Genomic DNA, 13,685 nt, shown 5'->3' with positions numbered 1-13,685 from the left:
TCACACTCCAGCACAGCACTGGGGATTGAGCACCAGCGTTTTGCCCGCTCTCCAGGCACCGCTTCATTGCCCCTTGCCTTTTTCACCTTAAAAACCTTGTGGGAGAGCGCTGGCTGTCCACTTGTGAGCATCGGCCCACCACAGGCGCCAGCTTCATCCATGCTGCCCTGCAGGCCACCCCAGGTTGGTCTCTGGGCCATGGCATAAGGGTTGCAGCACGGCTCACCTATCCCACTATAACATAGCAGGACCTTTTATCAGACGGGAAAGGTTTTATTTCAGCTTGACAGGGCAGTTTGCTGGCAGCCTTAGTCGGCAGTGTCTTCAGGCCAGTGCAGGGCCTGGAGACTCTGTGCTCCTCTCCCCGGAGGCTCACAGCTTATCAAGGTCGTGGCCCCTTTGCTACCGTGGAGAGGTTATGGCTCTGCTTTCCCCTCGGCATTCACATAGTCCCTGTCGTGGCCTTCTGAAATCGCCGAAGGTGTCTGCTGGCTTCCTGTGGGCTGGCTGAGGCGGGATGGTGCAGTTTGCAAGGCGTCAGCCGAGGAAGAGGAGGCAAATTCATGCTCCATTTGCTGGTTTGCTGACAGGCCCAGAGCTGCTGCTTCCTGAGCCTCCCTGGTCCTCTCTAGCCCCAGCTTCCTCAAGCTCTCATTTTCTTTACTATTTATTTTGATCTTATGCTGTCCTCCTGCTGGTTTGTTTTTTTTTTTCCACTGTAGTTTTTATTTTATACCTTTGATAACTTGGACATCCCAGTTCTTTTGCAGCCCTTCCTCATAGTCTTGTTGGCGGGCCGTGCTTATCTGTACAGGTTTGCAGAAAAGCAGAACCACCTCTCTAAATGTCTCCGTGATTTCCATTTAGGGAATGGGGTGTTTAGGATTTCCACCCTCCAGCCCACCCTGTTCAGCTCAGCAAAGCTAAAGCAAGCACTTGGCTTCACACACTCATGTAATTTCACAGAGTTCTTCACTTAGTCATCTTTAAAGTCACTTTTAAAGGTTTTATTGACTCAGATTAGAGGGCTCAGAAGTTAGATCGAATCCTTTCAAGCCGGTCTGGCATTGCCACAACTGGAGAATAATTAAATCAGGCCTGTTCTGTAGCTTCTTTATCAGGTGCAGGGAGTAACCAAGAAGTTTCACTTGCTTGTTTTTACCCCAAGGGTTCATTTTGTGCTTGCACAAGACATACTTGGGTTTTGATATAAATGTGAATATGCAAGAACTGTGTGTCCTTATACTGGACTCAACTTGGTTCTTGGTGTTGGCTTCGCATTCACATTTTGTCCCTTTATTTTACGTTACGGCAGTCCTGCTCTTCAACACGTTGTACATTTAGCCAAAGGTTCAGGAGCAAACACACTATCTCATCCAAACTTTTTTTCTCCTGTTTGAATGTGTCTTGTCCTTCTATTTCCTTGCTACTTGTGCTAAGAACACAGTGCCTTCGGAGAAATCTTGTTTCACTGCATATACCACACTCTTTGTATCTGTGCTATCTCTAGAGACAGGCAAAGCACAATGCGAAGGTGTTCAGACAGCTTTGGCCCCTGCCAGCTGTTTGTCTTTGTGCACTTCATGCATTTTTAATCACACACACTTCTGTTTGTCCCCTGCTTAATGTTTTAATGAAGAAAGCCTGGCATTCGCTTGATTTGCAGCCATCCGCTTCTTCAGAAGCAAAATCCCGTTTCATAACAGCCATTCTGTAACTTGGGTGCTGGTTATACCACACAACAATGTTTTAATAAATGTTATTTACATTTTTCAGGGTAGCTAGAGGGGTTTTGGTTTTAATTAGCTGAGTAAGAGAGCCATGAGCGATTACACAGACACAAACAGAGCTGCTACCACCATCTCCCAGCTCCTTTCCCGTGGCTGCTCCTGTGCCAACGTAGCTAAAACAAGGAAAAAATAGTACATGCCCTTACAGGCAAGTATTTTTTTTGAAAGAGGGGTACATTGATTAAAATGTTACAGTGTATATTGTGCCTGAAGTCCTCAATTGTTTTTCCTTACCTGATTAATTGCCCAAGTCAGAGGCAGAAAGTCTCTTCTAGATTAGGGAGGAGCGAAGGGAGCGCGGAGCCCTCCTGCCATCCTCCCCCAGGCAATACTTTGGCAGGGGGAGCCAGTGAGGTTCTCGTATGGAAACGCTGCCTTCTGAGAACCATTTCAGTCAGCATGGTCAGCTTGGACAGCAATAGAACCAGATGAGGCATTAGGCTTGCAGTGCTTGGAAAAACTTGCTAGTAGCCCTGCTTTTTTTTTTTTTTTTTTTTTATGAAAACTTCTGAACACTTCAGACATTTGCAGGAGCTGGTCCCACTGCAAACAGATTTAACTTCCAATGTCAAAGGAAAGCTTCATTCGGCTACAGGCCAAGTGTGAGTGAAAATCTGATGCATGCAGGCTCCAGCTGGCAAAATGCTTCCGGTAACTGCAGCCTGGAGTGGCTGTGGAACGGAGAGAAAGGGCACGGCTAGACTGTTGCCTTGTGCTGCTGGGTCCTGCTCTGCCCTGGAGAACCGGGTCTCAGATTTGCCCACAAACATAATCTGTGATACTGGGCTGGGTGGGATCATAGAATTGTTAGGGCTGGAAGGGACCTTTAAAGGCCATCTAGTCCAACCCCCCTGCAAGGGGCAGGGACGTCTCCAACCAGATCAGGTTGCTCAGAGCCCAGTCCAACCTGGCCTCGAATGTTTCCAGGGATGGGGCCTCCACCACCTCTCTGGGCAACCTGTGCCAGTGTTCCACCACCCTCAGTGTAAAAATGTTTTCCTAATATCTAATCTGAATCTACCTCCCTCTATTTTGAAACCATTACCCCTCATCCTATCAAAACAGACCCTGCTGAAGAGTTTCTCCCTGTCTTTCCTACATCCTGCAGTTAGTGATAAGACAAACCATGCTGTTTACAACTCTACTGAGTCAACACTCCGGTAGTCTTCACGGTCAGTCTCCCGCTTCTCAGACACTGCGTGCTGCCTCTACTCTCTTCCAGGCTATCTTAACCAAAGAGATGAACACAAGGCTTGTGAACAGCATCACTAGGACAAGCCTGGCCCTTCACAGAGATAAGCACTTGTACTTAAAATGCTGAAATCACCTAGAAAGAAAATCTTAGGTGTGAGACTGGCTTAACAAACATCATGTGTTGGAAGCAGCAACAACAGTCACTTCATTATTTTCCCAAAAGAGAGTAACTTCTGTCTTGTGCACAAACTAATAGATTAGCAGACTGCAGCGCTCATGAATGCCTGTCAGTTTTAGGAACTTCCACTGACTTCAGCAAGCCATGGTGGATCAACTTTTATTTGCACTTCCTAGGACGCACATCTGAATTGAAGATCAGCTCGTTCATTCCTCACTTCTCAGCATTGTGCCAGTTAAACACAAATGACTGAGCCCAGAGCAGCTATCCTGTTTCTCACTGATCACAGCTACCCACCCTGCCCCTGTCTAGCACAAATTCCTGCTGACATCTGAAATTCTCTTCTAACAAAGTCCGTGCAGAGGATGAATTAATAGCTTCTCTGGTCTGCCTGTTTTTCCTGGTTCCCCTGTGTTCCTGTTACCATGAACAGAAACATTTTCTACAGCTTTAAGAATGTAAAAGCTGGGTAGAGCCACAGGGTGATGTTTCCACTCTCATTCCCTGAATGCAGTTTTTCTAAACGTCATTTTTTAGGGGAAGGGAGAAGGGGAAGGGGAATGTGCTGTGCACCACACCCACTTCCAGCCAGCTTCATACTATTTATACAGTGAGGAACCAGAGACCATCTGCAGGAGGTTTAGATCTCAGGCAAGCCAATAGCCACTAATTTCAAGCCAGTGGGTTCGTATTACAAGGTCTGATTTAGGGCCCATCCTATTTATCTCATTGGGCAATGACAGTTCAAAAGCTGCATGTGTGCAAGCAGGTAAACTTAATTTAGGTGAGAGCACTGAGCAGAAGAAATAGGCTAAGAAGACTTAATGCCAGACTATCTCATGTACAGGAGCACAGACTTTGGGCTGACATCCCAGTTCATTTGAAATTTATTCCATGCCTTTTTAAAAACAACAAAAATGATTCTCAATTGCACTGACCATTTCTGACTACTAATGCAAATCTCTTGCTAGCACTTCAGATGTCTTCCACCATGCATTTTCTGGTATTGGTGATGATCTACTTGGGCTTACAATGAGCAGGGACAGGTTGTGAGGCAAAGAGGGGAGAGGATTAACTTGATGTAGCTACACACAGCAAGGAGGTCTGCTATATTCTCAGACCCAACCCCGGCCACGAGCCAGACCAGGAGAACCTAAGCTTGCAGGCGTCCCCATCACCTGCACTGAACCACAACTACTGCTTCTTAGTCTGGACAGCTTGTCTTGTCCCACCAGCCACAGTTTCTAAGGTGGCTTTATGGATGGCTGTACTGCCTGAAAGAGCTTTGAACTCAAGATGAAAAGCCAGGGAGACTTGCTCTTGCAAAGCATCTGTTTTATCTTCCTCCCTTTTTTAGTAGGGAATCCATCACCATCCTCACACCACAGCCAAGCAAGTATTTATTTGCATTTCTGTAGTGCTTAATCACATTGCAGATAGTCACCGTCATCACTGTGTTGTAGTTAAGTATGAAGAAAGCCTGCTCTTCTGCCCTAACGATTACAAAACTCTCCAACCATACACAGCTAGACAGACTTGCACATGACCACACCACCACAAATCAACAGGTTTCAGAAATGCCTTTAAACTGGAATTAACCACAGATGAGACCTCAGGGTACTTCTGTCACAGTAACGTTGAAAGGCTGCTCTCAGTCACACACCAGCGGACGCTGGATGAGCAGTTGCTAACCCCAAGGCTGAACAGCTCAGATTGACAGGGCAGAGACCGGCTGAATCCAAGCCCCACCACTCTCTACCTCAGCTCCCTAGCTGCAAAATGGGATACACCGTAAGCAGCTCACTTAAAGGTCTTGGTGGAAGTCAGAGAGGCCTAGAAATTTAAGCCACATTTTCTGGTCTCTACCTTGTGCCTCTGTAAAGCATAAAGAATTTATTTTCATATCTAAATTATTAATATATTGTAAAACATACAGGTATCTCAGTCCATAGATTTCACTCTCATAAACTCTTATTTTTTGATGTGTAAAGTACATGCTAATGTATCACTTGGATGCCTTTGAAGAAATGAACTCAGTATGGGAGGATAGCGCTGGGGGGGATATTCATAAAGACGAATGCTAGCTTAGCCTCTGCTGGACTTCTCTAGGCATAATTAAAAGCAGCCAAGGGAGGTTCCTCCTCACAAGGCCTACTGAAGGAGCCCGTCTCTTCCCTCTGGCTGCAGAGACAGGGCAAAGCTAGCTTCCCTAGGCTAACACCAGCCTTGGAGAAAAACCTCTCATTGAAAGCAGGAGAATGCAAGGATTGCAGAGCACCAAACCTAACATCTGGCTGCTAGTGAGGGAGGAGTTTAATTTTATTTTCGTTCAGGCTTGCATCATCTGGCTGTGGGAGCAGGAGAGAATCTGGCACCAAATGTGCTGTGCAAAGATTGGGATGTCTCTTGAATTCTCCATGCCTGCTTCTTGCTGGGAGAATAGATGCCCTGTGATAAGCGCTTAAGCTCCTCAGGAATTACATCTGCTGAACGGTCCTGCCAAATGCACTTTGGAAATAAAACTCAGTTGTTCAATTCACCACATTCACTTGTTTAGCACTTCACCCTACAGCAGGGCTTGCACACCTGAGGCTCGGCAAACAGGCCACTCCATGGTTCACCCATTTTTGATGTGTTGCTCTGGCCACGTCTAAGAGTAAACGGATCATTCTGGGAAAAGGTCACACAAAACTAAGGAGTCTATACTGGGGAGAGGAGAGTTATTTTCTACGAAGAGAAAGAATTACAAGTTTTGGTTGTCTTCTGTGTTTACCCCTTGTGCAAGACAAGTAGACTTGCACAAGTCTTGGATAACCACTACGAGCAGGAGGAACAATATTTTACACATTACTTTGTTACTCATATTAAAGGAACTGGTGTGAATACTTGAGCTTCCCAGATATAAGCCACAATTATTTTACATTGTGGATCCCACTGAATTAATTATTGAATGATAACAAGGTCGTCACTAGATCATACAGCAATGAGGTCCTTTACAGCAACATCCTTTGAAAAATACGCTGGCGCTAAGGCTCGAGGGGGAAGCGTTATGCTTTTTTTTTGTTTATTTGTTTTTTTCCGCTTTGAGACAAAGGTAGGCTTGGTTACAGGAGAAAATAATTTATCTGGTCACATCCTCTTCTGACAGAAGTTCTTTCAGAGGAGCTGAGATACCGTGTGAGGTCTGCGGGGAATACAGATGGGCCTATTAAAGCATCAAGCTTTCCTGCAGAGCTACAGCTTTCTACTGACAAACCAGCTTCGCAGAGGCTTCGGCAGATAGGTTACCTTAACCAGTCACCGGAGAGCAGACCTGTACAGAAGTTTTCCCATTCCCTTCACATCCTGTGCTGAGCTCAAACCAGCTTATAACAATACGTGTCTGATGGAAGAGCAGGAGAGAAAATAAGAATGTCAGCAATGAAATGCTCCCCAACTGCAATGACAGGAGCCTCAACCTCTGTGCTGATGGGGTGACAGACAGGGAAGCAGCTCCACTCAACTTCAGCACAGGTAGTTCCAACAAGCTTACCTGAAAGGCTGGAAAAGAACAAACCAGATCAATGAGCTATTTCAACTCTTACCTGTGCAAGTTTTCTCTGATATTTTTCTTCTACTGACCCTTTGCAAAAAAAAAAAACAAAACAAAACAAAAAACCCCCCCAAAAAAACACTGTAGTGTTCCCAGATCACATCAACAACAGTGCAGTGGAGAAGAGGTTATTTGCACTTCCTCATCTGGACAAGTTTAGTCCTGCTTTACTTCACGTACTTACTGCCTTTAAGATGTCAGATGCTACTATCTCTACTTTACATACACATTTCATAAGGAGGTGTATTAAGTATGGCCACGCCTCCTATTGAAATTTGACCACAAGCAGCTCTATGGATTTTATTCACATTTACAGGATCCTATAATTTGCTGCTACGCTGTTGATAAACTTCAGTATCATCAAACGATGTACTTCAGGATTTCCACATATATGGTCCCAGGCTCTGAGACTTTCAGTCCTCTCCTGAGATTCTCTGCCTTATTCAAAACCAGGAATTAAAATGAGTGAACCAACATGCCCCACCTCACACACACCATGCATGCACACACGCAGGGAACTGCATTTCAAGTATGCAGTTTTCAAAAATTGTCATACTTTTGCCAGTTCTAGCAGAGCTAGAGCTGGGAGGGACAGGGTGGGGGAAACTTCTGAAAACCCAGTCCAAGTTAGAAAAGCCTTTAATTACTAAGCAGGGCATTCCACTATCATTCTTTGCACCTTTTTTTTTGTTGCTAGCACGCATCTCTCTCTTCTCTATCAGTCTCTTCTTATGGGACATACTGCCTGACAGACTGGAGGGCATGAGTTTCATTCCAGCTTTTTAAGCCCAAGTTCAAATATCAGAGCAACCCACGTGAAAAGAGGAAAGAGACCCTTGGCTGCAGTTAATCCCATGCTTCCCATTTTGCTGCCAACAGGATCCCACCTCCCTTCTCCCCACTCCTCCCCATGCGCTTCAGATAGTAAGGGAAAGCAACCCAGGCTGCCTAGCAAATGCCATGCTGCTAAGAGCTGAACTTCACTGTGATCCCAGTTCTTCCCTTCAATCAGCCAGGCTTTCCACCTAAGCCTTGAAAATGAAGAGCTGGGCAGGCTTGGCACAGTCAGACTTTTGTGCCAGGGGAGGCAGAAGGGCAGGTTTTGAGAGCAGACCCTCAGGCCCTCTTCTCCCGCTCTCTGCTCCAGCAAGTTCCCAATACCAGGACTCACTATCAGCTGAATTATTTTGTTCGACTTGTTCCCTTCATGAAACATGCCCTCCAGGTTCAGATCAGCTCTTCGGTTTGAGACTCGAATCTCTCGGTTCCTCTGCAAGAAGAAAGTGACACCGAGCATTATTCTCACAGTTTTATTTGTAAAGGACATAGCATGAAAAGCCGTATTTCAATGTACTTCAAAACCTGAAAAACCCATGTCAGTTTGTGATATGTATGTTAAAGTGCTTGATATAACAATACTTTTACTAATGTTGTCTTGAAAATAATCCAGTTCTTATTCAGTTAGTGATAATGTAAAGACAAAATATACTTAATGGAGACATTTAAGGATCATTTTAAGCTATACAGGGCACATTTGTACATTTCAAGTGTAACACACAATATTTCCCCTTAAGATGCGCACCTTCATTTGATTGAAAGAAGGAATTTTCTCAAATATGCCATCGCGCAACTATTCTAAAAAGACATTTTGGAACAATGATATCTAATTATACAAACCGACTCGGAATAAACATGAGTAGATTTTTCACTTAACAGTAAAATTTCATTCGTTTCAGAGAATTATAAATACATATTTTGTACAGTGAGGCATTTGATTCTCTGACTCCCTCAAGTTACCATGCTGGATGTTAGTACAACAGGACTATGCAAACTTAGACATCTGCAGATGGGTATTGGATAGGAGATTTTTTTGTTTGTTTGTTTTTAAAAAAAAAAAAAAAAAAAAAAAGATACCAGAGAGCTTTGGTCTTTTCCAAGGTTCCCTTTCTCAACCCATGAAGGTGCTTTAACACTGAAATAAAAACTGTGTTAGCTTAGAAGAATCCTGACGGGTTTCTCACCATTCTAGTGGGTAGAATGATTTCTGTAAACTTTACAGAAAAAACCTCACAGTTTCCAATAAACAAAAGTAGTCTACTAAACAAAAAATAAAATCATACATGGTAGAATAAAAATTCACTAGAAAGAACCGTCCTCCCAAGGCTGTCAAATAACTAGTCTTCTAGGAATCTGAGGCACTCAGCTGTGCCCCTTTTGACATATCTTAGGGTGCTTTATTGCCTACAAGGAAATATTAGACATACATTACTTTTATTGTATTATTACTAGTATGATGTGAAACCTGACAAAACCAAACAAGTCAACACTTGCTAAAAAAGCTGACATGAAGTTGTGTTAAGTGCTAAAAGTTCCCTAACTTCGTTTGAAATGCGGGAAGGCCCTGTTTTGAATTTTAAAATTTCTCAGGTTTTGACTTATTTTAACTAAGAAAGACTTTATGTAGTTATTGCCCTTTTCTCTGTGTGCGGTTTATGCATCTAAGCTTGACCTTTAGAGGTGCCCGCATTTCTACTTTATGCTGCTTGCACTTAGCCCGTGTCATGTTGGATGAATCTTATGACTGCTTCAGTCATAAATAGTCTTTGGAGAAGTATGCAGCAGTATACTTTGGAGAAATATCCAGCTAGCAAATGTGGATGCTGCTGCAAAGAAATCCAAGGACTAAAGAGGTTATTAATTTCAGTAAAATGAAAGTCACTTAGACTGGGTTGGGCGTGAAAAGATCACGTATAGCAGTCATTAGGCATGAAAGGCTTGAGCTGTAATAGAAATCAAAACATGCTAAGCAGTCATTACCAAATAATGCCACCACATGGTTTCTGGTGCTAAATGTGTTATTTACTGATAGAGTTAAGTACTAGGGACGCATTTTCAATTGGTGATGAAGAGTTGTCATGCATCTTCTGCTGACTTTAAGCAGACTTGCCTGATCACACAGAAAACCCTAACACCCCAAATTTCACATTTCTGGAAACATAAGAGAGATGTCACACAGCCGCGGGCTCTGGCTACTAACTCATGACACCATTCACAGCCTTTACGTTAGTTACTCACACCCGCAGCAGTGACATGGCAGTGCTGCCTACAGTATTTGGCATGAGTTTAGTCAGTTTAAGGAAGTACAAGCCCAGGAGGAAAGAACAGCTATTAAAAGCTGGAACCCTCATTAAAGTCAACGACTCCCTGACAGCATTACTTTACTTCTTTCTTAGAAACAAAAAAACTTCTGTAACATAAAACTCTCCCTTCTAATGAACCAAAGTCACATGAAGAGTTTTCTTCTGGCTGGGAACATGACGTGAAAACTTTGACACTAAAGCGAGTGCTGTTATAAGAACTGGACAGCAGAAGAACCACAGGAAAGAAGAGAAGCTTGAAAAAAGGCAGGTGAGAAAGCAAACCCTAATTTTCATCCTCTTTCCTTTACCTTAGCTCTCATCCCTCTCTCCACCACGTGCACGCTATACTGCGACCTGCTACTGCCCACCATTCCCAAGTCCCTCCTAATGCCACCTGAGAGGACAGTGCAAGGCCATACACTTACAGTACCAGTTAGGGGCCTTTCCCAAGCCACGGCTGACAGCAAGACATCCACAGAAACCCACTGATAAAATGGTCAAGATTATAGGGAATAAACAAGTGAAAACAAACACCTGTATTTAAACTAACCTCCAAAAACTAACACCAGATGAAGCTAACTATGCCCTCAGGTCCTTCCAACTCCCATCCACAAGAACAGAAAATACACTCCGTATTTGCTGCATGGTATCCACAAGATTATTTTAATTTAATCTATTGTTAATTTTTTAGCGTATAGGATTTCAGTTGCTCCTGGTTCCTCTTCAAGAGCTGTATCTATATATATGCTGTATTACTAACACATTAACTGGAAAGAGTGTAGGAGAGGAGCCTCAAAATACCAAAGTGAGATTCTTTTTTTTTTCCTCCATTTGCTTAATTCTTTTTTTTTTTTTTGTAGCCTGATAATTTAAGAAAAAAAAAAAATTAAAAGATCCTGTGCTTCCTAGGAACACTCATTCTGTGGGATAAAGGAAGACTCACAACCTGTCAGCATTTCAAAACCAGCTGATACAGTTCAGTAGCACAGCAACATTGGTGTTTGTGGCTCTACAGCAATGATTCTTCTCAAGTACAGCAAGAATTTGGTATGAACCAAATTCCTCAACGTGGAAAAAAAAAAAGTCATCCACAACACAAACTGGCTGAGGGCGAGGGGGAATCATCAGAACATCTAGACAGGCAAGGGACACACCGAGCGAGTCAAGCAAGCCATCATTCCCCACCCGAGGCTGCAGCAGCACTGCTTGAACAGGTGTCTCATACTCTCAAACTCCAAGGCTGACAGCAGTCCTCCTCTCCAGTGTTTAATCATTTCAACACTTGTCTCCCCTTCTGGGGATCAACAGAAGTGACACAAAAGACCTTACAGAAAAAATGATGACTCACAACTTCCATGCACGGGAAGCACTGAGTCTTCGAACAAACAAAAACCTACTGTTTTACAGTAGGGCAAAACAGCATATGCTTACAACATTTCCAAGAGTGAGACAAATCACAATGGCTACATAAGGATATTTGCTGTATTAATTTGCAATACCTGAAAAAAGCCCTGCTGAGTTTGCGCTGTATTTACACATTGATTGGCTTCTTCCTTTCAAGCAAGTAGCGGCATCCCTTCCCACCTCGGTTCTTCCCTCCCCACAGGCCGTCCCCTGGGTTTAAGCTACAAGTAGTCAGAACAAGGACATTCAGTCTAAGAAAAATTTCTTAGAGTAATATAATTTCTTGAAGAAGATAGCATATTTACACACATCTAACACATGAAAATACTCTATTTTATACTAAATTTCTGTTTCAAATAAACTACAATACTGCATCTTAGCTTTCTGCAGCTTTAGAGGACAGTCCCCATCGGGTACAAACTGGGCTTCCCGCTCCCGCTTCAACCGGCAGCTTTGCCTTACAGTGGTGCACTACCATCGCATTCAAGTCCTGACAGGTCTCCAATTGTGGTTTGCTTGCTTGCGAAAGGAATAATGAAGTTCTCAGCAAAGCCATGCTAAACATCCACTCCTTTAATAAGTGATCCTTCTAGGATGATGTTGAAGTCTTGCAATGTCTGTAGGACTCGGATAAGGGAGTTGACAGTCATGCGGTCCCGTAGAAGAGCGTTCTCCTCATACATCCTTGTAATGGGCGGGCACTCTGCCAGCAACGGGATCCACTGAGAGAGCAAGTGGTCCCTGCACGGGGGATGAAAGGAATTGTCTTAGCAGCAAGTACAACAGATCTCAAACTGCAATTCTTCTCCAAGAACACAACCCAAAACATGCAGCCTCTTTTTGCAGGTGATGCATATTGTTTGCACATGAAAGTTTCCTGTGTAATCATCACCCTTGACTTTGTTAGTAAAATACAGATAACTGAATACACTGTAGGTGTGAAGATGGAAAGATATCAGTACAATTGAAAAATTGACTTTGGAAGAATTCAGCAACACTTTCAGATCAGAAACAGGGAAAGTAAAATTCAGGAAAAAACCAACAGACTATTTTCCAACTGGTTTTCCATGTATCCAGACAGACAAGACAGAAATGGTACTTATTTCTAGACACACCAATTTCTACCCTTCAAAACACAACTAAGCCTCCGCCCTTTGCCTCTCCCCAAGCACAAAACAGAAAGCATCCTATTAAGAAAGAAAGATTCATCTAGAATAGTTTTGTCAAATTTGTAACAGACATCCCATTTTCATAGGCAAAGTGATTCAATGAGGATTCAGAAATGCACCAGCTCTTACAAAGGAACTCTGCATTCACAAAGTCAGCACTTCACCAAAAACACAATTTCAAGACAGATTTAATACATATGACTGTCAAGCTAACAGTTATAAAAGAGCTCAAAAGATTTTTAGCAGTTTAGACACTTGCCATGTATCATTACTGCTTCTTCGCTCCAATTCTTCATGTAGTATTAAAGCTGCCTAAAATAGGTACTGGATAACAGATAGGTATGAGAGGTCTTAAAATGGAAAGCTAAAGGTAATAACAATGATCTAAAAATATTCTTCTAGTCTAATGCAAGAGGACACACATAACAAAGAGCAGTCAGGTACCTTGTCCCGAGGCAAACCAGAATTTGGAATTTGCCGTCCTTTCCAATGTTTCTCGGAGCTGTATTGATGGCATTCACATAATGACAGAAGGTTTTGCATGAAGATCTCTGAAGCAAAAGGGCCTCCTCGTTGTCTCCAATCTGGTCACTGGTTTCAAAATAAGCAACAGCTTTCTCTGTGGTGGGGAGAAAATCAGAACCCAGTGAGCAGAAGTACTTCATTGTGACACAGAATTGCACAAGGGAATCCTTAAAAAAAACAGCCTGCCAAGAGTTATTGCACAGTTTAAATACGGATTCCTCACTCTGAAGACCATAGGTAGGTGGAGATCTCCACCTTCAGCAGCAGTCAGCAGACTGGCTGATGTCTACTACAGTTAGGTAACATCAAGGAGCCGCACCAGAGTACCTATCAATGGTTTCATTGTAAATGATACCATCAGCTTTGATTTTTCACCTTTTCTGAGTAAGCACTTATCCTCAGGCCAAGTATCTCAACTTGGGAACATGTTTTAAGGGAAGAAGTACTTTTTAAATTACCGCAACATAGGCCTTTGGATAAGCATCACCAGAAGACCAGTGCAGTGATTAGAAGGGTACCCGAACAACTAGAAATTCTAAACCTTTCACTCCCTGCCTGTTCCCAGCTCTCCCACTTACATCTAATTGCTACTCTACCCCAAGCTCCAGCCTATCTTCTTTCTGGGTAAAAAAGCAGCTGTTTGAACATTCATCTATGAATAAATGACTAGAATTTGAAGTGCTCTTAAGTTTC

General features: G+C 43.2%; 1 protein-coding gene across 2 annotated transcripts in view; it reads right to left on the bottom strand.

Moving 5' to 3' along the window:
- Positions 1-8,050: 8,050 nt before the first annotated feature.
- Positions 8,051-13,685, bottom strand: part of DENND5B (DENN domain containing 5B) — a 115,246-nt gene continuing 109,611 nt past the window's right edge. For both annotated transcript variants that reach the window (XM_086755182.1, XM_086755183.1), the window contains 2 exons: positions 12,912-13,086; positions 8,051-12,039 (listed from right to left, as the gene is read on the bottom strand). In XM_086755182.1, coding sequence (XP_086611308.1) covers positions 11,856-12,039; positions 12,912-13,086 — 359 coding nt within the window. In that variant the 3' untranslated portion in view covers positions 8,051-11,855. The remainder of the gene's footprint in view (positions 12,040-12,911; positions 13,087-13,685) is intronic.

The sequence above is a fragment of the Chlamydotis macqueenii genome, chromosome 1 (genome assembly GCF_036417535.1).
Source record: "Chlamydotis macqueenii isolate bChlMac1 chromosome 1, bChlMac1.mat, whole genome shotgun sequence".
NCBI classification, from domain to species: domain Eukaryota; kingdom Metazoa; phylum Chordata; class Aves; order Otidiformes; family Otididae; genus Chlamydotis; species Chlamydotis macqueenii.
This window is presented reverse-complemented; position numbering and strand designations above follow the sequence as displayed.